Genomic DNA, 23,508 nt, shown 5'->3' with positions numbered 1-23,508 from the left:
TTCTGTCTGTAAGTGTTGAATAAATAATGTTTATGTTGTAAATTATGGTCGGACAATATGAGCAAACCAAACGTTTTCAGTGGTATGGATGAATTTATGACTTGCGTAATAAAAAACAAGATCCAAAATAGTATTTTTATTACTAATGAATGTGTAGTGTCTCAGCAAAAACGAAGTGCAACAAAGCAGCACCTGTAAGGATGTTGCCTGTTATTAGGCAAAAAATGTAAAATAATTTTATATAAACTAAAGCAGTGTTTGGCAATCACTGGACAAATGTTCACAGTGACCCTAAGGTTTTGGAAATAATTATCAGACCGTATGTTTCTGTAAAAACTTACCACAACTGTTTAAGGGTCATTTTGTTTGAAATTCATTAAAGCTGTGAAGTATTAGAATAGTTTATAATAGATTTGATAGAATCTGATGTTAAAAAACCTCCATTAAATTGTCTACAAAACACAAAATGAAGAAACGGAAAATTCAAAACTGAGGACTTTTATTGTGTGCAGAGGTCAAACTGGAAATGTCAGGAGATTCAATAAAATCTCAAGTTTTGGGAAAGTCATAAATATTTTTTTTTACAAATTGAAACACCTCACTTTTGTCAATAAAACACTGAAATGACAAATTCAGAACTTTAGGTTTTCCTAAAATTTCCAAGCACTTAGTGTCAGATCATTGCATTTGGAGCACAAAATCAACTATAAAACCACTTGGAAAAGGCTGATAATTTAAGCATTTTCTCCACAGGGTTGTAATGAAATTCACAACACCAAAGAGCAGGCCTGTCTGAGTTAAAGAATGAAGGGAAATAATAAAAATGGAGTCAAACCTTAATTTTTCTCAGCTTTACAGAGGCTCAGGTGCTGTTTATCATTTGACAAAATCGAGGCATTTTTGCATCATTTTAAATCTATATAATTGTAATCCAGAAAAAAATGCTTAGTAATTGGATATTTTTTCCTGTTTATTAAAATAAATATGAAAATAAAAGAAGGGATTGCTGTTTTCATACAATAATTAAGTGATGGCCACTTCATAGATTTAAACACTGTGGTATAATGGTCTAAAAATGAAACAAATTTAGTAAGGATCTCCAGCAGAAGCGCTAATGTTTTATTTTACTGTTGCGACTTTTTTTTTTTTTTTTTAAACACACTCAAAAATCATAATGACCATATGACTATGTTGTTAAAGTATGATGTGATCTCGGTGTGTTTTATGTCTCACCTGGGAATAGTGTGTCAGGTACAGGTTTTACCCACCTCATGGGCTGAATGTGTCACTCAAACCAGGAAATGGTATCTGTCCTGGAAAGGCTGTAAACCTGACACCTTACACTTCTGAATGGGTTGTTCAATTTTCAGTTTGTTTTTTTTTTTGGTGTGAAAGGTTTGGGGTGAACATTAAAATATTACAGCACATATAGATTTGAAATCACAGTCTTTTTACATCCTCAACAAACAAATGGCAGAATGGTGACGTGCTCTGGCGCAAAAATCCACCTGTTCCAAGGTGAGGTTTATTGTCATCCAAATGAGCTGAGAGCAGAGGGTGGAGTCTGTTCCTGATGAAAAGCCGTCAGTGGTTCTACCTGTTCCACCTGCTCTCCCCCCTCCCTCCCTCCCTCCCTCCTTGTCTCTTTCCCTCCCCCCGGTGTCAGCTGATGAGGGATCGGCTGGGCCACAGGACCTACGCCTGCCCGTCCTGTCTGTCCTCAACCAGGAGCTGCCCCGTCTACACACACACACACACACGGGAAGGAAGCGGGTGGGTGCAGCTCTACCTGTTTGCATTTCTTTCTCAGTTTTCACCTGGGCTCTTTCTCTCTGGTGTGGAGAGAGGGAGAAAGAGGAGTATTGAGTCTTTTTTTTTTCTCTTGTTTTTGAAGAAACAATAGTGAAAGTGGCTGTTTGGCATTCACCAAGAGACGCTGCAGTACAGTATGGGATCTGATGACACATACAATTTTGTCTTTAAAGGTGAGTCTTGTTTATTTAAGTTGTTTTAGGTGGAGGTTACAGCACATATAGTCATATAGATATGAATATAGTTTAGACTTGAAAACTGTCAGGCACAGCTGATCCAAGGAGTTGCGCTCCTTCTTGTAATTCCTGAGGCAGAAAGGAAAAAGGAGGAAGTGTTATTTTCCTCTGCCCATTTGCCTGTAAATCACCTGACCTTTGACCTATTAGAAAAAACATTTAAGTTCACCTCCCTTTCCTGCTTCTTAAAAAGACTTGTGGTGTTTAAAATAAAACATGTTTGGTTTCCCATTCCGTTCATTCCAAAGTAGTCAAATCCAGGGTGCATCTGCCACGTCCATGTGATGTCATAATGTCTGGTGTCTCGTGTGGGTGACAGGAAGTCTGCATGTGGGATCAGATGGAGCATATCTCATTCATTTTTATTCTCCACTTTTACCAATGTATAAAAATATTTTTCTGACTGGAGTAATAGGCAGTGGTAGTTCTACTCAACTGTACTCGCACTTGAGTCTTTCCTTTTTTTTTGGCAACTTTATACTAATAGTCAACTACATCTGAGGAGGAAATATCATACTTTTACTCCACTCCCTTGTCTGACAACTGTGGTTACTTATAAACACGTCAAACACATGTCTCCAAATGAGTACGTTCTGAATGTCTCTGATAAAAGTAAAGGATCATGGGTTCCTTCACGGTTTGAGAAAATTCTCCACCTTTGAACTTTTCAGAAGAAACACACAAAAAAACTCAACTAAAAGGATTATAAAAGTTAAAGTCACTACTTACTGTGACCCCTGACCCAATGACATGAAGCAGCACAACCAGTTACAAACATCTGACATGTTGAATGAAACCTGATATAAAACATCACTAATTGTTTACAATAAATCTCATCTTGTCTGAACAAAAGAGTTAAGACATGTTAAGTGCAAAGGGAGGTCACACTAAATACTAACACTTTGATTTATAGCTGTTTTTTTTTTTCTTGAAACTTCTGTTTTTCCTGTTGGACATACTTCACATAAATCCAGATTGAATCTTAATACAGATACTGAGAAATGCATACGTGTGGTCATTAGAACTTTACTAAACCAACAAAACTAAAGTTGGCCTAGAGCATTTACACAGTGCTGTATGACAGAAATATGCAGACAGTGACCATTTTACTGTATATGAACTACTATGATATTAATATTGAACAATTCTACTCACCCACTTCATGACAAGCTGGTCAGTCACAGGAGCACCACTGAACCACACAGGAAATCCTTCCTGCCTGTGGCCATCAAACTGTTTAATTCCTTATTTGTGTATATTTCTTTAATTATCATAACCTCCTGAGATCCAGCAATGTGTTTTTGTCCTCTGTAGGGGACGAAAGTTTGACAGTTTTACTCAAAAAATGCTATCCATTGCAAAGGATATTCCATTAAAATAAATAAATAAATAAATAAATTTTAAAAATGTATTTGAAAAAACTGTTGCATTATGCAGTTTCCAATCAAGACAATTGATTAATGCAAAAAAGCTACAATTTTCCTGGGTCTCTGGAGGATATTGATAATATATTGTCTAGTGCATATTATACAAATTGCTGTTATTGTGTGTGTGTGTGTGTGTGTGTGTGTGTGTGTGTGTGTGTGTGCAGGGCCGTTTCAAGATATCTGGGGGCCCTAGGCAAGAAAGTAAAGTGAGGCCCCTAATACGCGAAGATGTGGTGGTCGAATCACCGAAGAAGAAAAATAAAATTCAGATTAGATTTCCTGTTTTCTGATGCATTTAATGAGTCATGAATTACTCTGTATTACGCAACATAGAGTATCCACCAGAGTGTAGTGTAGGACACAGTGTCTTCAATTTGGCATTGTTGATGGGAATGACACAAATTGTCACTATCAATTGGCGCTGACAGAAATTTAAGCAAAGCGCCTAAAAAAAAAAAAAAAAAGGCATTTGGTAAGTAGGCTTACTTTTGTCCATATTGTAGAAGTATATGATTAAAGTGCGGAGGATTTGATAGTAGCTTTGCAGGAGAAGAACTTCACTTCCCATAATGCATCAAAATGTAACGTCAGACCTCATCGGCAAAACTACCTGAGCACATGGTGCAAAGTGTTGTGATGTGTTGATGGGCAAGTGTGGGAAATATAGATAATTACAGAGTTTAAAATGTAGGATTGTGATTACATAGTTCACAGACATGGTTCACAGACACCGCCATTCATTTTTTTGATGTTGTATTTGAATATTCTGAATATTTGACGATTTTGAAAAGTGTTATAATTTCCTAATTATTCTAATTGTTTCTGAACGCCTCATGTACTGTTTACGTGGGCCTCCTTGAACGTGAACAGAACTCAGTTCCGCAGTGAGGGCACAGAGCTGATGTGAGGGACTGAACTAATGTTGGCTTGAAAATACAAACTTTTGCTGCAGTCCTACTCTAGTCCTCTTCTGTGCCTAAACCAGCTGACACACAAGGTACATACGTATGGATGAGACGGACAAACGCAATGGAAAAGGGACATTTTTCTCCTAATGGGATGGACAGATCACCAACGGAAATTGCTAGCTAACCGAAAATGTCCACTGAACTGGATGGATTATTTGGCCAAACTGGATGGGATTCATAGGAGCAGACGATTTAGTTTGGAATAAAGTTGTGTCAGTGACCACAGCAGGAGCAGACAACCGTCCAGAGTAAGTGAAAACACTTCAGTAGGCTTAGCTTTGGCTTTTCATGACTAAATACTGTTAATGCTGTCGTACTTCGGTCCTCCACATCCAAATTATTTAGCTCAAAAGAAGTTTTGGAACGCTGTACAACAGTAGAAAAGGGCGATGGAGAAGCTGTGTTTCTTCTCTCCTTAAATTCTTCCAACAGAACACAGTTGTGTTGTGTGTATATGATTAGTTCTTGAACTGAACCTCTCCCTCTCATGCTAACATCTATCTGTGTGTTTGGTCACTGATGTGAGGGCTTTTGTTCGCTCACTTTCAAACATATCACACAGTTGTAGCCTATTTGGAGAAAATAATGGTTTACTTAATACTTACTGCTGTGTCGTTGGCATTTTTCCTCTTCTTCTTTCGTTTTTTGTCTTTTTGCAAACCCTGAAGGGTAGGAGCACTTCATCATTGATATTATTTTAAAATGGCCGCCGCCGTGCTCAGTGTGGACAGACCGTTAGTTCCACTGACAGCAAGTGGGGGGTGTGATGGGGGGTGCGCGAGGGCGGAGGTCACTTCTACATGACCCTAATAGTGTTTGGCATAGGGGGAATCCCTCTAGTTTGGGGGGCCCAGTCACAAAACACTGTGGTGGTTTGTTTACAATGGATGGTTTTTAAGAAGTTGTACAGATAAATGACCATGCAGCCATTGGATGGCTCTGTGTGTGTGTGTGCGTGTATATATGTATTTATTTATTTATTTATATCTTAGGGATGTAAGGATTACTGGTATAATGACAAACCATGGTAAAATTTCGGACAGTTAGTATTACTGTTTAAATTCAAATAACTGTGTTCACTTCCCGCACTTTGAAAATCATGGTGATGCTGCTCATTTCCTGGACAAGCAGCGGCACTCCAGGCATGTGTATGCAGTCCATGCAGAAGGCACCTGCATGGACAGAGCTCCAGAGTTTGGGGATAATGGGCTCCCGCAAGGACCCGGTCCGTCCGATTGTGCACGCACAGACCCGGTTCGTTCCAGCGCGCGCACGTGGACCGGGTCCGCCTTACTGTAAAACCCTCCCCGGTCCCCGCTGCTTCAGATCCTCACCCAGCAGAGAAACCATCTCAATACAGATATTCAGGACGAACTCGAACCAGTTCAAAAGGGGTCCAAACAAGTGAACTTGAACTGTACACAGACACATGATATGTGGAAAAACCAAACGAGAGGAGGCTTTATGAACTGAAGGAAATTCAACAGTAAATCCAGTAATTGACCTCCAGAAGAACTGGACTATATGCCACTGTTGTGGTTTATCTGTCTCTCACCAGGAGTGAACCACTGACCAGTCTGGATCAGATCACCCCAACATGTTTTAAAATCCTAATTCTTTCTGAATATTTACGATTGTTCATTAAACAGTTCAAGAAAATATGACTGTGTTTCACTTTTTGTTTGTGTGTGTATAATGGTGTATATGTGTGACACTGAGAATGATTTGATATGAAAAAAATATCAAACCAAATCATTCATGAAAATGGTCAAACAAGCTCCACTATTACCTGTCCAACTACTTCTTTTCCCACTCAGAAAAACAAAACAAAACAAAACAAAAAAACACTCAGGAATCAATAGGAGACTTGATAAGAAATGGATTGGTAAACAGAATCCAAAATAGCATTGATACTGATAAAATCCTATTAATTCCCACCCCTAGTGCAGATATCTCTTATGACCATAAGGTGCCATCTTTAATGCACATTTGTATGTTTGATGTTTGCATGTTAATATTTTAATGTTTCAGCCAAAAAAAGTACATTGTGTGTGTTATTTATTTGTTTATGTTTTTTTTTTTTTTTTTTTTCAAATACAACTTGGTTAAATTATTTCAGTGTGTGTATAAGTAGTTTTTGAACATTTTGAGCACATTTCAACAATACCGTGATAATAATAACCGTGATAATTTTGGTCACAATAACCATGATTTCATATTGTTACATCCCTAATATATATATATATATATATATATATATATATATATATATATATATATGTATATGTGTGTGTGTGTATATATATATGTATATATATATATATATATATATATATATATATATATATATATATATATATATATTTTTTTTTTTTTTTTTTTTTTTTTTTTTTTTTTGGTGTATTGATCGTTTTTGCCCTGCTACTTTTTATTATACTTGAATAGAGCAACTGTAAGACACAATCATTTCCCCCGGGAATTAAAAAAGTATTCTGATGACCTTTCATACCTGTGCACATTTAGCTGATAATTATTACTTTTCTTTGTTTAATATTTCTTATACAACTGGAAGAAATACCTTGTTCTTCTGCTCATTCTTCTTGTGTGTTCCCTCATAGTGGTTTTGATCGGGGAGTCTGGTGTAGGAAAGAGCAACCTTCTGTCTCGCTTCACCAAGAATGAGTTCAGTCACGACAGTCGCACCACCATTGGCGTTGAGTTCAGTACTCGCACCGTTCAGCTCGATAACCACACCATCAAAGCGCAAATATGGGACACAGCGGGACTGGAGCGCTACAGGGCCATCACCTCAGCGTGGGTGGACCCCACACACACACACACACACACACACACACACACACACACACACACACACACACACACACACACACACACACACACGCACACACACACACACACACACACACTCATGCATGATCTAATCACTCACATGGCACTTTGCAGGTTCACTGTGGAACATTTACACATCTAGTCTGCCCTCACCCAGAACTATGGTAGAAACTGGAAACACAAGAGTTCCTCATTACAGCCTGTTTGTTTTGTCCATTCTGAGTTGGGAATATTAATACTCATCCACACTGAAACACAGTAGATGTAATGTACTGTAATTCTGTAAAATACTAACAAGTCCAATGTGAGCTGCTGTAGAAACATGGCAGGGTCGACCTGTTCTCTCAGTAGACATTCTCCAGGAACAAAAACTCATCATTTTGTACTGTCAGGGGATTAAAAACTAATGAAAATATAGCTAAATTCAAGGATTGAAACATTCAAATATTTCTATTTTGTCAATTCAATAGATTCACAGGACATACAGAGAATTTTAGACATCGTTTCTCTCTCACCTTGTAATTAAAAAGCCATGCAAATTTTTTTAAAAAGAGGAAAAAAAAATAGAATAAGAATAAATAGGTGGTATGAAGAATAAAGTATAACAGAATGTAGAGTGCATATGTAATTATATTTACGATAACAGCGATAGTGCAGTCAGAATAGTTATGAAGTGAATAATGGATCAGAACAGCATCAGATATGACAGTAACAGCAGCAGGTATGACAATAATGCAATTATTAACTGTAAGTATTAGATTTCTCTTACTACATCCCCATAAATCCCTCACACCCTAACACTTCCATAGAGTCAGACCTCCACCTTCATATCATAATCATTAACAGTTTCCTGTTTGAGTGATTATGTCTTTATTAACAGTGTCTGCTTTTCTACCTGGTGGTTTCAGATATTACAGGGGGGCGGTCGGAGCTCTTTTAGTCTATGACATTAGTAAACACCTTACCTACGAGAGTGCAGAGCGATGGCTGAAGGAGCTGTACGAACACGCCGACCCACACATTGTAGTGATGCTGGTGGGAAACAAGAGGGACCTGGAGAGTCTGAGGACGGTGCCTGAAGAGGAGGCCAGGGCCTTCGCAGGTTGGTTCAGTCTGAACTTCCCAAACATACGGGTCAGGACACAAAATGGGTCACAGAATCTTCTTTGGACAGTGTAAAATACATGAAAGTACTATGACATGAATGCTATCATTTTTCTCATTCCAGTGGTGGGATATAACTTAATGTATTGGAACTATATCATCTGAATTTATGCTAGTCTATACTTCTACTGCCTTGGATTTTAATCCTTAAAGACCCAAACAGCCACTGGCATCCAAAAGCATCAGCTGATTTAAAATGTTTAATAACTTCTGCACCACTAAACCTACCAATATGTTGAAATATTTGGTGTAAAATGCAGTTTGTCATATTTTAATGGTCATCAGATATGACCCATTTGGACATGCAGAGGTTCCGTAGTTACCATGGAAACACCGTCATCTTCTACAACACAGGTGTCAAACATGTGGCCCGGGGACCAAATCTGGCCTGCCAAAGGGTCCAATCCAACCTGTAGGAAGATTTTGTGAAATGCAAAAATGACGCTGAAGAAGCTATCAGTCAGTGATGTCAAAATCCTTTTAATTCAGGTTCCACATACAGACCAGTTAGATCTCGGCTGGGTCAGACCAGTAAAATATTATGTGTTTTAGTGTAAAAAAAAAAAAAAAAAAAAAAAGAAAAGGAAAATTACATCAGAATGTTTATATTAGCAAAAAATGTGAATAACCTGAACAAATATGAGCAACCTGAAATGTCTTCAAAGAAATAAGTGCAATTTTAATAATATTCTGCCTGTTACCAAATGTTTTGTGTATTTGTAGTTGTAACGTAAGTTGTAATGCACATGGTTAAATGATAAACTGAGACAGAATTTTATTGAATTTGCCCTTGTTTTTCTTAAGACTTTTCAAGTTGTTCATGTTATTCCGATTTTTAAGGAAACGTCGTGAATGTAAACATTATCCTAATGTAATTTTACTTTTTTCACTGTTATTATTTTACCGGTCCAGCCCATTTCAGATCATACTGGGGTGAATGTGGCCCCTGAACTAAAATGAGTTTGACAGCCCTGTTCTACAACATTGATTCACTAGTAGTTGAGGTTGAGTTTGAGTTATGATAGAGTTGGATCAATGACAGTGGATGGAGACACTTGTTTTCATGTTCAGCTAATGAGAGATTTGCTAAAAAAGTCACTATTTCTTCAGTTTTCTCTGTCTTTGATATAATAAGCTTCATCTTTACTCTGAGCTTGTATGAACATCTATATGATCAGTAACTTAAATACAGGGAAATACTTGATTTCCACTGAAAAATGCAAAATTACTGAAGATAATAGTATTATAAATGGTGATAAATGACTTAAGAAAGGTTAAATAGAGAGAAAAATTCATTTGGGGGCTGCCCCAGAAGTACCACTGGGTCTTTATGGGTTAAAAGGAAACATATGAACTCCCTTACATTTATTTGACACTTTTTCACATACGAAGCAGATACATTGATATAGTGCCGAACTACCAGTTGTCTCAATGGCGCAAAAATGATGTAAAAAAAAAAAAAAAAAAAAAACAGCTTCATGATGGGAAAATGGAAAGGAAAATGGGTCAAAGAGATATTTTTTATGGGTCATCAATTGTCAGAATAAAAACATAATATGATATGTAATTGAAGTGAATTTATCTTCTTAACTAAAATAGAATAAAATTGGTCAAAAACAAGGTAAAAGATGAAAATGAAATGAAAGACAAAAACAGGTATTTAATTCAAGGCCTTGCTGAAGAAGGTGGAGTCAGTCAAACTGTTTTCATCAGGGCCATTGGACCTGAAATCGCAGCTCATCGCGAAGGTCTGTATTTCCAAGCTGCAGCGCTCTCTGCTCAACCAAATCAAAAGACTGAATATAAACACAGATGAACCTGTCATTTCACGCTGTTGTGAATAAGTGAAACCATTTTTCTAAGCTTGTGCATCGAGATTACAGAGTAGAGCAGTAGACTTGTGTTCAGGTCATATCTGAAGGACTGGGATCAGTGATTGGTAATTACAGCTGTCAGTCATGTGTTTAATGCCTGGGACCAGACAATATCTGCATTATAGGTAGAGTTTCTACAGCTTGAAAACAGGGACAAGGAGGAGATGCAGAAGTCTCATCTCCTCTCAGACCACATGAATTACAGTGCTATGAAATGTCATTATGGATTTAATGCCCACCAATATAAATATCAAAGCTGCAGCTTTAATGCAATTCACAATGTAATTTTGTGAATTTTTGGTCTCAGAAAGTCATTTTTTCTCTGAGGTTTTTCTATAAGTGATGATAATATAACATATAACACCTTCAACAGAGACATCATGTAGAGTTAGAATTTTCCTGGAAATACTTTTACTGATACTTTTGCTCAAGTTCATTTTGAATTGTGTGTTTTTGTAAGTGGTGAAGAATTCCTTTACTTTACTATCATAGAGTTGCAAAAATAAAGTGATTAACGGATTCGTTTTTGCTATTAAATCAACTAATGACTATTTTACTAAATCAGAAGTAGCTGATACATCTTCAAATACAAAAAGACAAAATTCTCAGACTCTAGCTTCTTAAATGTGAGTATGTCATGGTTTCTTTCATCTTTTCTGAAAGTGAATGAAAAACCTTTTGGCTGTGGACAAAATAGTACATTTGAAGATCCCATCAAGGGCTTTGGGAGGCACTGATCAGCATCTATTTTCTGACATTGTAAAGGCAAAATAATTAATCGATTAGATTAGATTAGATTAGACTTTATTGATCCCACAATGGGGAATTTCAATGATCAAGGCAGCAACAGAATAAAGTGCAAGAAAAAATGTGCAGCATAAACGTTATGCAAAAGACAAACAATAATAATAATAATAATAATAATAATAATAATAATAAAGAACTCTAATGACTATATACGTATTTACAATATTTACAGTTCAGTGAATTAATCCTTGGTAGATAATTTGACCATGAAAATAGTTGCAGACCTAAAGCATCTGTATCTGTACAGTTTTCTCTTTACTTCACTGGTGTTTGTCTCTGATGCTGTGTGCAGCAGAAGACTGCATAAAATATGATGAAGTCATATTAACTAATAATGAATTTTTAATTAAAGTAAGGGTTGCGACATCAAATTTCTGTCTTTTGAATGTAGGGGTCAAAAAGTTAAGGAACTCATGAAATAAGTAGTCATTTATATATGGAGGGAAACATGTACTTTTATTCATCTGAACTGTGTGTGTTTTGGACTAATTCAGACAAAAGAGGTCTTATGTTCATGGAAACATCAGCGTTGGACTCCTTCAACGTTGAAGCTGCTTTCAGTGAAGTTCTCACAGGTACACAGGTTTCTGATTACAGCTTTCAAGAAAAAAAAACAGCATTCACAGTTGGAGTGTGAATCACCTACTGATGCAGACATGGCCTCTCTGTCTCATTTTTCTTCCAGCCATCCACATGAAGGTTTCCAGCAAACAAGTGACCCGTGGCTCCATCAGTGCAGTGACTCTGAGTCCCAGTCGACCGGCGGGTGAGGAGCAGGAAGAGCGCAAATCCTGCTGCAAGAGCTCATAACAGACTGATGCCCCTGTTAAGGATCTGCCAAACATGGAAGCAATGTGATGCTTGACCTTTTATAAGTGCTCAGGCATACGATCATTTACACACAATTGGAAGAGTAAGGTATCTGTTAGTCACTATAGCAACGAATGTACAACACAAACCACTAAAGAAGGAAAACAACAGCATCAGGACAGGTTAAAGAAGCTCATTTTAAGAACCTCTATATTTTATACACTGTATTTTTAATGCATAGGTGGCTGATGGGTGCTTTGTGCTAATAGATGGCTGTGCATTTTTTCACCTTTGTTTTTTTTTTTAAAGTTATAAAGTTGTACTGATTTTCTAAAGGAATGCACTGGGATCAATTTGGAATAAATTATTTATGTTAATTTGTCTGCATGTTATGACCACACAACACACATTTAGTCACTTAATTTTATACCTTTCATACCTTGACTAATCTTTATAGTGAAGAAAAAGCTACAACGATCATTCATAACCTGTGATAAGGTAGAAAGGGATTTCATTATTGCATATGAAACTATTACCACTATACCAAAATATACTTAATTTTCAAAGTTTTTCTCTGTGCGATTTGTGGGTGATGCCCACAGACAGGGCTTCAACACTGAAGTTGTAATTTCTTTTTTCAGCCTGTAGATGGCGGTGCTGAAGTTACAGTAAAAATGAAAATGAAGGAATTCCTCTAGTGTAGGAGTGTCAAACTCATTTTAGTTCAGGTTCCACCTACAGTCCAATATGATCTCAAATGGGCTGAATCAGTAAAACAATAACATAACCTATAAATAACATCAACTCCAAACTTTTCTATGTGTTTAAGAGTGAATAAAGTAAAATAACATTATGGAAATGTTCACATCTAATAAACTACACTTTAAAAAAATGTGAATAACATCAAGAAGCTGAAATTTCTTTAGAAAAATAAGGGCAATTTTAACAATATCATGTCTCAGCTTCTCATTTACACTTGCATTACATCTTACAGATCACAGTGGATCTACAAATATACAAAACATTTAGTAACAGGCAGAATATTGTTAAAATTGTACTTCTCCTAAGACTTTTCAGGTTGTTCATATTTGTTCAGGTTATTCACATTATTTGTGAAAGGACAGTTTATAAACATTTTCATTTAATTTTACCTTTTTACACACACACAAGAGAAAAATTTCAAGTTGTTATTATTTATGGGCTGTTATATTATTTTACTGTTCTGATCACTTGCAATCGTATTGTTCTGTATGTGGAACCTGAACTAAAAAATGTATTAAACACCCCTGACTGTAATTATCTTAAGTATAATATTTGTATTTCACAAATTCATCCCATGGGCCAGAGTGGACCCCTTGGCGGGCCAGTTTTGGCCCGTGGACCGTATGTTTGACACCCTTGCTCTTGTCTCATACTTACAGAACTGTATATTCCCCTTCTCTTCCTTTACTAACTCCAGTCTGCCTCCAGGTATCTCAACCTTTACTGCTCATTCCATCAAACATGAGAGTCGCTTCATACATGGCTCTAATCTACTCCCCACAGTCACATCCTCTGATTTGCTTTAGATAAGATAATCAGTGAACTGAAGTCCACCTGAGCAAAACTTTAGCCTTTTGTTTTTATTCTGGGTGGAAGCACATTGTATGGAGCAAAGTGAGGAGATACTATTAAAGTTACAACCACAAATACGACAAGAACTGCACTCCGAGAGCGCAGACCTCTGCCAAGACAGACCCCCCCCCCCCAGTCATGACCAAAATTTTATCATTTCTTCCTTGTGCCAGTATCAACATTTCCTGAAAATTTCATGAAAATCCATCTGTAACTTTTTGAGTTATCTTGCTAACGAACAAACAAACACACAAAGCAAAGCAATCACAATACCTCCTGGTGGAGGTAATAATGAGAGGAAAAAACATTGCACTGAGGTATTTAGAAACACAAACTGTAGATTACATATGATTTGAAGCCTGTTAAGACAATAAAATAAGACCAGACCACTAAAAATGAATCAGATATACTTAAGAGCAATATCAGACCCATTGTCATTAAGAGTAAAAGCTCTCTGGGTGGTTTGGATAATTTACTGAAATCAGGACATAGCGACAGTGGCTTTGCAAAAGTCTGTCAGGAGAGACGTTTTGTGTCGGTTGAACACGTGAATGACAATGGATGAAGACAAAATCAATACAAAAGATTATACCACATAAAAGAGGCATGTCTTTGTCAAAAAAGGGTGCAGTTGCAGCCCTGAGGTTGTTGCTCTTTCACAGACAGAGACTTTCAAACATTAAGATGAAGATGGAGGAAGGGAGAACAACGCCAATTCTGAGCAGCATAAAAGGTTCTGGGAGTACATCCTGTGAGTCAGACGACCCATGAAAGAAGGAACTAGTCAGAAAACTTCCACTCAGGCAGCTGAATTCCACACAACAACACGCCATCCACAGCAATCACACTGAGATAATGATTCACATTTTCTGTTATCCTCAGTCCCCATAAACCAAGTCTGAAAATACAAATGTATGCAAATTCAGTTGTGATTTTATTTTTGCATTTCGGTAGACAACCGTCCAAACAGATGTATGATAAAATGTAAAAAAAAAAAAAAAAATTAAAAAAATCTGTAAATAAAATCTCAGTCTGAAAAAAAATCTCATCTACTGTGACCTTTGACCTTTTAAGGTTTTGTGGCACTAGATCTGAAACCTGTATGTGGTCATTGAAATCAAATCAGTTAGTTCTGATGTTGAGACATTTGCTCCATGTTAACAAATTACAGTTTGGTAACTTATTTCCTGATCTTGACTCCTGTGCTAAAATTGCCAAAATGTGATAATTTGTAGTCATTGTCATCAGGGAAAAAAATACTGCAGTTTGTCTGAAATTACGGACACCAGTAAACAAATAGAGGAAAAATTAAAAGCTGATGAGAATACACAAAACATTGGCACAGTAAGTGTGGACTAGTAAAAAATAATAAGCATGTGGATCACAAATATTAAAAAACAATTCTGGAAATAATAAAACCTCTGAGTTAAAAGCAATAAAATAAGGAAATTAAGACGTTTTAGTCCTACGAATTATAGTTTCATTCACAGACTCATGTTTTCATGTTATTGTGTGTTTGTGAATGCAGATCATCTACAGACTATGGATGTAATTGGACAGACTCATATGGTCTGACTGAGAGAGGATAAATCTACTGCACTGGTAGTTAATGACATTCTGGACAGATAGTGCTCTATCTCTGGCTCACAGATGTGCATAAGGAGCCTTTACTGGTGTCCGTGTTGATGTGTGTGTGTGTGTGTGTGTGTGTGTGCTGTCCTGAAGCAGAATTTCTCTGCTGCAGATCATTTTGCTACAGTGAAATGACCACAAATGCTTTTTATCAAGTTTCTCTTTTGGAATACGATAGTGAAGGCGTTGCACTGGCAGTAAATGTGTAATTATTTCATGTGAATGACGATATTTTTATGGGCTGAGTAAAAAGCATCTGGTGCAATAATCCACGCAGCCTGCACAGGTTGTAAGGCTGACCATGAAATGTGTAAATCTCTCACTGTCCTGTCCTGTGTTCAGTATCCCGTCCTGGAGGAAGGTACATCATATTTGCAAAGATTGTTGAATAAACATTTACGAGCTGTCTGTCCTGCACCTCAGAACCAGAGGACTGAACAGTAAAGTGACATTTTCTTCACAGATTCGGCATAAATTCCTTCTGGATCCCTTCTGACCTTTTAAGAGGTAAAGCTCTCCAAGCGGTTGGAAAGACTTGGATTTAGCACATACATGTGGAGGCCATTACCCACACGCTACTTGACATGTGTAGCCTGTAAAAAGTGTGTCTAAAACCAGGACTCTCTTATGCTAAAGTGATAAGTGTCTGCTACCTTTGACCTGAACATCAAACTGTTTACCTTCCATTTACGATTTGTCTTGCTTTTTGTCTCTGTGGGGCATCTTGTCTTCCGGTGATTTATGGTCACAGCATCACATCTGTTTTATTTTATTGTCCCCTCTGTGTCCTTGTGACCTCCTGGCCTACAGGCACTTATGGATCTTCACTAAAGTTCATGCTCATGCACCACTTCTTCTGATCTCTGTTACTTTTTCTCTGCCTTGAATTTCCACATTCTCAGACTTCCTGACATTTTCCGATATGCATTCAGGCTGTTGTGTTTCTGCTGTTTATCTCGGCTTCTTTCCTTTGTTTGTTTGTTCATGTGTATGAGATTATGAGCGAGTCACATAAGCCCTGCATGTGGAGTCAACTGTCATACAAATGAGTCCTCAAAACACAGGCACAATCTCCTGTTTCTGTTTTTATATTTTCTTTTTCTCTGAAATGTTAGTGAAGGTCTCTCAAACTTCAATGTAGCTTTTTAAAATAAATCCCTAAATGTAAAGATTTACAACATAGGGACAAGTAAAATGTTCTCTGAAGAGCTTTCAGTCCTCATACGTAAGTTGATAACATCTTACATTAACGTAAGTAAAACTCAGTAATACTATGGTAATAATAATGTTACTAGACTTACATTAATTTTTTTTTTTTTAGCTTAACCCTTAAAGACCCACAATTATTTTTTTTTCACAACTTTCAAATATATTTTGTCTTTCCCAAGTAATTTATCACCATTTATTATAATATCATTAACTGTATTTTGAATTTTTCAAAGGTTATTAAGTTAAAACAGAGAAAATTGAAGAAAAAGTGACATTTTCAGCAAAATATATTATTGACTGAACATATTACAAACATCTGAACCTACTCTCATTTATTTAACTTCATGGATTTTACTGGTGAATTAATGGTGTAGAAGATGATGGTGTTTCTACACTAGCTACGGAGCCTCCAAACGTCCAAATGGGTCATATCTGATGACCATGAAAAGATGACAAACTGCATTTTACTTGAATTCTTCACATGTATTGATAGGATTAGTGGATGAACAGTTATAAAACATTTTAGATCAGTAGATGCCTTTGGTCGGCGGTGGATGTTTAGGTCTTTATGGGTTAATATTTAAGGATTTATATTATGATTTCAAGCAATTTGGTCATTAAACAGTTGTCAGACCCCACACCATGGGTGGACTGGCTGGTTGTGGGACCTCATGGCTGTAACCATAGATTCAATACTCGTTGGAATCGTAGCCTGTTTGTAAGTAGACTGAGCTATGTTGGCATTGCCCATTGGTTTTTGGTAATTTTTTTTTCCTTTTGACCATTGTCATGTTATTTTTGGGTCCAAGAATGACCATTTTTGGACAAATGGGTGAAGCTGGGGGAGCATGAGCTGTTGTTAAATTATGTAAAATAAAATGATTTAACATAATTCTAAGTTAAATTATATTGTTAATCGGCTTGAATCTGGTTTAGACCAGCTCTAACTGAGATGACTTTTGTTATGACGCTCTATAATGAAATTTGATTGATTGATGTGATTGATTAAATGCTAGCAGACACAGTAAAATGATAATAATTGTTAAACATTTGCATAACAGAGACATCTAACATTCATGTTAGTATAACTTATTAACCACAAATACGGTTGAGCTGTCTGTCTGAAAACAAATACATTTTATTTAATAACTAGAAGCTCTGAAAGTCAGCTCAGTAAGTAAACAAGCTGTCAATCACACCTGTCAATCAAAGCCTGGCAGAGCAGACGTCAAAGCTTCTCTTACCATTAAAATCTAATCAATGGAGAAACACTGATTACTGAAATGAGGACTGACAGTTGTGCAATAAGCACTTTAACGTCAGCTGTAAAGTGTAACATCATCAATACTGTGTACTTTTTGCCAACCCTACATCATGCAAGGCACAGAACTGTGCTATGAAAGCACAGGAAACATTTAGCCTTAATATTCAGGTATTTCTGCACCAGTAAGTTTACATGGCAGAAGCAGACAACGACCACAGACAGGATAAATGGGACACAAAAGCCTAATTTCAAAAGGAATATCTGAATATGAAGAATTTGCAAAATAAACTAGGCAGTAACAGCAACAGCTACTGGTTAGGTTCATTTAAGATTATGTGTACTGATGTTTCTGATTTTATGGACTGATTTATGTTAACATATTGAGGGGGAGAAACAGAGACACGTGTTTGTGCTGATACTTATATTTATATTTACACTTATACTTATACTTATACTTATACTTATACCTTTATTTATACTTATACATATACTTAAACTTATACTTAAGCTTATACTTATACTTAAATTTATACTTTAACATAAACTTATACTTATACTCATACTTAAAGTTATACTTATACTCATACTCATACTTATACCTAAACTTATACTTTAACATAAACTTATACTTATACTTATACTTATACTTATACTTATACTTATACTTATACTTATACTTATACTTATACTCATACTTAAACTTAAACTCATACTTATACTCATACTTAAACTTAAACTTACACTCATACTCATACTTAAACTTAAACTTATACTCATGCTCATACTTAAACTTAAACTTGAACTCATAGTCATACTCATACTTATACTCATACTTAAACTTATACTTATACTCATACTTATACTCATACTCATAGTCATACTCAAACTTATACTCATACTCAAACTAAAACTTATACTCATACTCATACTCATACTTATACTCATACTCATACTCATACTCATACTCATATTCATGCTCATACTCATACTTATACTCATACTCATACTTATACTCATACTCATACATATACTTATACCTATACTTCAGTCAGACCTGCTCTTCAATAGTCAACCATTCAAATGGTTTTCACACTCAGTGCCATGTGAGGACACACTCACACAGTACACATATTTGGTGATATTTGGTTGAAAACACACAAATGTGCAGAAACGGCATCTGATAACATACAGTCCTCCATCAGCCTGTATCCGTCAGAGCAGAGAACACAAATTTGAGATATCCACGTCAACTGACATCATCACATAAATAGAATCAAAGTCAATGCACGCTGATTACCATGGTGATGTTGTTATGGCGACCAATCAAAAGGAGAGGTGAGCTGATGGTGTGTTCAGAGTCTCTACTCCCCAAAATGCTCAGTGAGTGGAGAGAGCTGAGAATGAGCTGAGAGGTGGATTACAGCCTAGAGGTGAATTCAGGGAAAATATTAAAAGTGTGTTTATCACTCCGGCTTGAAGACTCCGTTCTGTTTAGTCTCAGCTCAGCTTGTTACCAGATTAAAATCTCAGTTTCTGCAGCTGTTTGTGTGCGAGGTCTTTTACTGAATTCTTGTCTTCTGCTGTATCACCTTCTCTTACACAAAAAAGTCAATTAAGTCCTTTAAAAGCCTCTAATTGCATGACGGAGCCTGTTGTGCTTGGCTGTCTGTACTGAGGGCCCAGCTGGGGTCATCAGATTCCTTTCCGGCACGCAATTAAACAGGTTGCCAGTGACAAACAGAGTCGAGAGCCTCAGCGCCGGTCCACTTAACATAATATTACATACCTCAGTTGCCATGACGGCTGCAATGTTTATTTGTCAGTCTGCAATGCTAAACGCCTGCAGGTGTAAAGTAATGCATTAGACTCTTATTTGAGTGCTGCTTTCAGCTGAAACCTGAGATCTGAAAACGGTGTCAAATAAGATGGTCATTAACACATTATCCGCTGTGACAGGCAATCCTTCTGTTGGCTTTACATTTTCTGCTGACAGCTGCAGACTAGAGGCAATGAAAAACAATGAGAGGCAATGACAGACAGACAGACAGACAGACAGACAGACAGACAGACTTTATTTTGACAAAAGTAGGAACAAAAGGCAAAAAGAAATGTTCAATTTAATCCATAAATACCAAGTACTACTTTTGTGGCAGTTTCCAAATACATTTTCTCTTTTTCTACCTTTTCTTAACTGATGTATCACCATTTTATTTATTTTTTTTAAATAAATAGTATCCTCTTTATTTGGCTTTGTTTTGGTTCCCAACCTTTTTGGCTCGGGACCCTATTTTAACATCACAAATTTCTGGTGACCCCAGACATTCAAAATGGAGACATTATTTTGCTAAAATGAATTTGTTTTTGATCATCGAATAGTTTGCTATACTATGTTGCAAATAAACGTTAATTTTAGATGACATTTAGTCTATATAATGTATATTATTATGGACGGAGGCAGAAAAGCCAGGTGTGAATTGAAGGTGAGAGTTTTATTTTCCGTGGTCAGGATATGTACAGTCAGTCCAGCTTGGATTTACAAGGCTGACAATTAATACTGAGAAAACAATAACTCAAACTATGAATTATGAAAGAGCTGCAGCATCTGAAACTGACCACAATGAACATTTGAAAGATAACCAGTACCACACTGCTTCAGTTTCAGCTTCAGAGTTTGTCATGTCTTTTATGTATTGTGATTGTCTCTCTCAACTCAACATATATTTTTTATTACTAAGTTTTTATTTTTATTTTTATCAATTACTAGAAATTTCAAACGACCCCATCTGAATTCCAAGCAACCCCATGTGGGGTCCCGACCCCAAGGTTGAAAAATACTGGTGTAAATCCTATATTTTCCTATATTTAATTCCCAGCTCATACAGATGTTCATGAAAACTCAAAGTAAATTCAAAGTTAATTACATCAACACAGAGAAAAATGAAGAAAATGTGACTTTTTCAGCAAAGATATTGCTAACTGAATGTAAAACCAAGTGTCTCCATCCACTGTCATTGATCCAACTCCATGGGTTTTACTGGCGAATCAGTGTTGTAGAAGATGACAGTGTTTCCATGTTCACTACGGAGCCTCTGAACGTCCAAATGGGTCATATCTGATGACCATGAAAAGATGACAAACTGTATTTTACAACAATTATTTAAATGTATTGATAGGATTAGTGGATCAACAGGTATTAAACAGTTTAGATCAGTAGATGGTTTGTGTCACCGGTGGATGTTTGGGTCTTTATGGGTTTAACAGGAAACTCCAATATATTGGAAATAAGTCAACCCACAAAAGAAAAATAAATGTCACACAATGTACAACTATTTCATTGTGGCTCTTTAACAATACTTTATGTCTGAAAAGGAGTAGGAAGAAGAAGAGCTTATATTGTCCTACCCCAATTTTACATGACTTTGCCAATCAGCTAATGTATACAGTCCATATAAAGGATAGATCATTTACATTTTCATTAATGGATTATGTGACAGGATGAATTACTTTGCTTTACCAATTCCAAAGACTTTTGTGATACTGACCCCAAATTTATCCCAAGTTTCACATAAAGGTAATAATTTACTTAAAGGATGTAAGACACCTGGCAAAAACCACAGCTACTAAACCAGAGTCCAAAATAAATCTTTCCTCTGTGGCAAGAGAAACTTCTCATCTGCTATGTTTGAAGGAGGAGGGTGAGGGAAAAAAAAGGCAATCATACCACCCAGCCCTTTAAAAGTGCTCTGCTCTTTCTCAGACTGAGGAACACAAAATGTCTGGCAATACAGTAAGTGACAAAAGCAGCGTTAAATTGAGTTTATGAGTAGATATTTCCATGTGTGTATTTTTCTCCTTCTCAGCTTTTGTTCCATGGGGTGAGTGGACGGGGGTAGAGTCCAGAAGAAATATGTCCCAGCCAGGAGATATTCACTGGTATTATAAATGTACTGAGATTTTAATAGGTGAATAAACAAGTTGTCTGTGTACTTCTTTTTTTTTCCTCCTTCCTTTTTTTTTTTTTTTTTTTTTTTTACTTTATGGTGTTGCTTGAGCAGGCCCTGCACACTGTCCCTCTAGTTATATACATAAAGGTGGATCATGTACAGAGTCCATACAGAAAGCAGCTTTTGTGAGAAAAGCAGTTGTTATATTGGAAGCCCTTTTGGGCTAAATCTCACTGGAGTTGTAGATTGTGGGAAAACATGTTGTCCACTTTCCTGACACAGGGAGGGATGAGTGTGTGTGTATGTGTATGTGTGTGTGTGTGTGTGTGTGTGTGTGGGGGGGGGGGCATGCTCGGGCTTGAACACAAGAAAGTTGAACCGAGGTCTCTCTGCCAAGTGACACATGTGAACTCTCTGAGGGGATGTGAGTATCAGCATGTGAGGAGACTGAGGGGAAGGGAGATCTGGACAAACCACAGGCCCTTGAAGGGTGAAGGACTACATGCAACCAATGCACATCCAACACAGCCTGTACAGAAGAAGTAGACAGAATTATCCTGATGTGTCCCAGGAGTTTGCTTTTTTGCTGTTGCAATGTTATTTTTTTTGGAACTGAGATGTAAAAGATAAAGCAGAAAGCAACATGTTATGCAACACTGTACTACATACTGGTACCTAGAAAGAAGCTCCATAGCCATTCATGAAAGAGATGATTATGCAGCTACTAGGAGAAAATATTGTGTTATTTTTCTGCTTTCTCTTTTCCCTCTGCATTTAATATTGTACTGTTAGTATGCATTCCATCTTTACCTGGACCCTGACATTGTACAAACAAGTTGATTAATTTATTATTGATGGTTTTTACAGAACTCAAATGAAATTTGATGTATAGGTAAAACATCTGAGTCAAGGCAGAGGTTTTTCGAAATTCGATTCCTGGGTTTGTTAAACAGCTGCCATATACAGACCCTTCTGACCTTTGACCTGACCCCTAGATAGAGAGTGTTTCCTATCTTATCTGTTATCTCTCCTCTTATCTATGACTTGGAACCAAAAATGACCATACTCCAGAAAATGGGTGGGGATAAAAGAGTGTGTGAGTGTGTTTGTGTGCATGACAATAACAAAAAATTATCCATCAAGGGTCCAAATAAAATAAATCAGACCAGAATGATTCTGAGGGGTGCGTGTGTATGTATGTATGTACGTACATATATATATATTTATTTATATATATATATATATATATATATATATATATATATATATATATATATATATATATATATATATATATATATATATATATATATATATATATGGGCTTCCACCTCAAAGTTCCTGAAAATGTATTTGTTTGTCCTTTGAATTTCTTTTGAGCCTTTTCAGTAAATACATTCCACAAGGTCCAGGCTTATTATCCACAGTGCATTCAGGTGGGCAGACAGACAGATTATTGCAATGCACTCATCAGAGAGAGACAAATACACTCAGCTGGGCTAGAGTTGATTCATGTATTCATCAAATGGACCTCGTCGTTTGTCAGCCTCTTGTAGCTCCTCTTGTTTGGCTCCATTTTCCAAATAATCAAAACACAAATGAAGTGTACCATGTAGCAATGGAAGGAACTAGTTTACAGCTGCACCCTGGCTATGGTGAGTTAGTGTAAGTGCAAACGCTGCAGGTGTGTTCTTCAGCACACTGTCCTGTCCCCAAGAAAAGTCCCCCCTTCCATATGGAACTTTTTTCAGGGAAACACGGCAAAGTTCCTGGTAAAGTAAAAGTTTCTGTGGTGGAAAAAGGGGCTTTTGAGGCTGTGGGAAATAACAGCAGGTATTGGGGTCAAACCTGGTTTTCAATAGTGTCATAATGATCATCAATTGCCCTGCACAACTCT

At 36.7% G+C, this 23,508-nt stretch overlaps 1 protein-coding gene across 2 annotated transcripts; it reads left to right on the top strand.

Annotated features, from left to right (window-relative positions):
• The first annotated feature begins 1,677 nt into the window (after positions 1 to 1,677).
• LOC115428287 (ras-related protein Rab-25-like) lies at positions 1,678 to 12,325 on the top strand. Of its 2 annotated transcripts, XM_030147197.1 has the most exons (6): positions 1,678 to 1,773; positions 1,895 to 1,985; positions 7,062 to 7,257; positions 8,202 to 8,395; positions 11,633 to 11,713; positions 11,824 to 11,963. In XM_030147197.1, exons 2-6 carry the CDS (start codon positions 1,949 to 1,951, stop codon positions 11,946 to 11,948), a joined length of 633 nt encoding a protein of 210 aa, XP_030003057.1. In that variant the 5' UTR covers positions 1,678 to 1,773; positions 1,895 to 1,948; the 3' UTR covers positions 11,949 to 11,963. The 2 variants fall into 2 exon arrangements, with proteins under 2 accessions (XP_030003057.1, XP_030003058.1); XM_030147198.1 differs by lacking the exon at positions 1,678 to 1,773 and having other exon boundaries at positions 1,790 to 1,985; positions 11,824 to 12,325.
• Positions 12,326 to 23,508: the final 11,183 nt, after the last annotated feature.

This window comes from Sphaeramia orbicularis, chromosome 11, assembly GCF_902148855.1.
Source record: "Sphaeramia orbicularis chromosome 11, fSphaOr1.1, whole genome shotgun sequence".
In the NCBI taxonomy this organism is placed as follows: domain Eukaryota; kingdom Metazoa; phylum Chordata; class Actinopteri; order Kurtiformes; family Apogonidae; genus Sphaeramia; species Sphaeramia orbicularis.
Note: the sequence above shows the minus strand (reverse complement) of the source record. Positions and strands in the feature narration are given on the sequence as shown.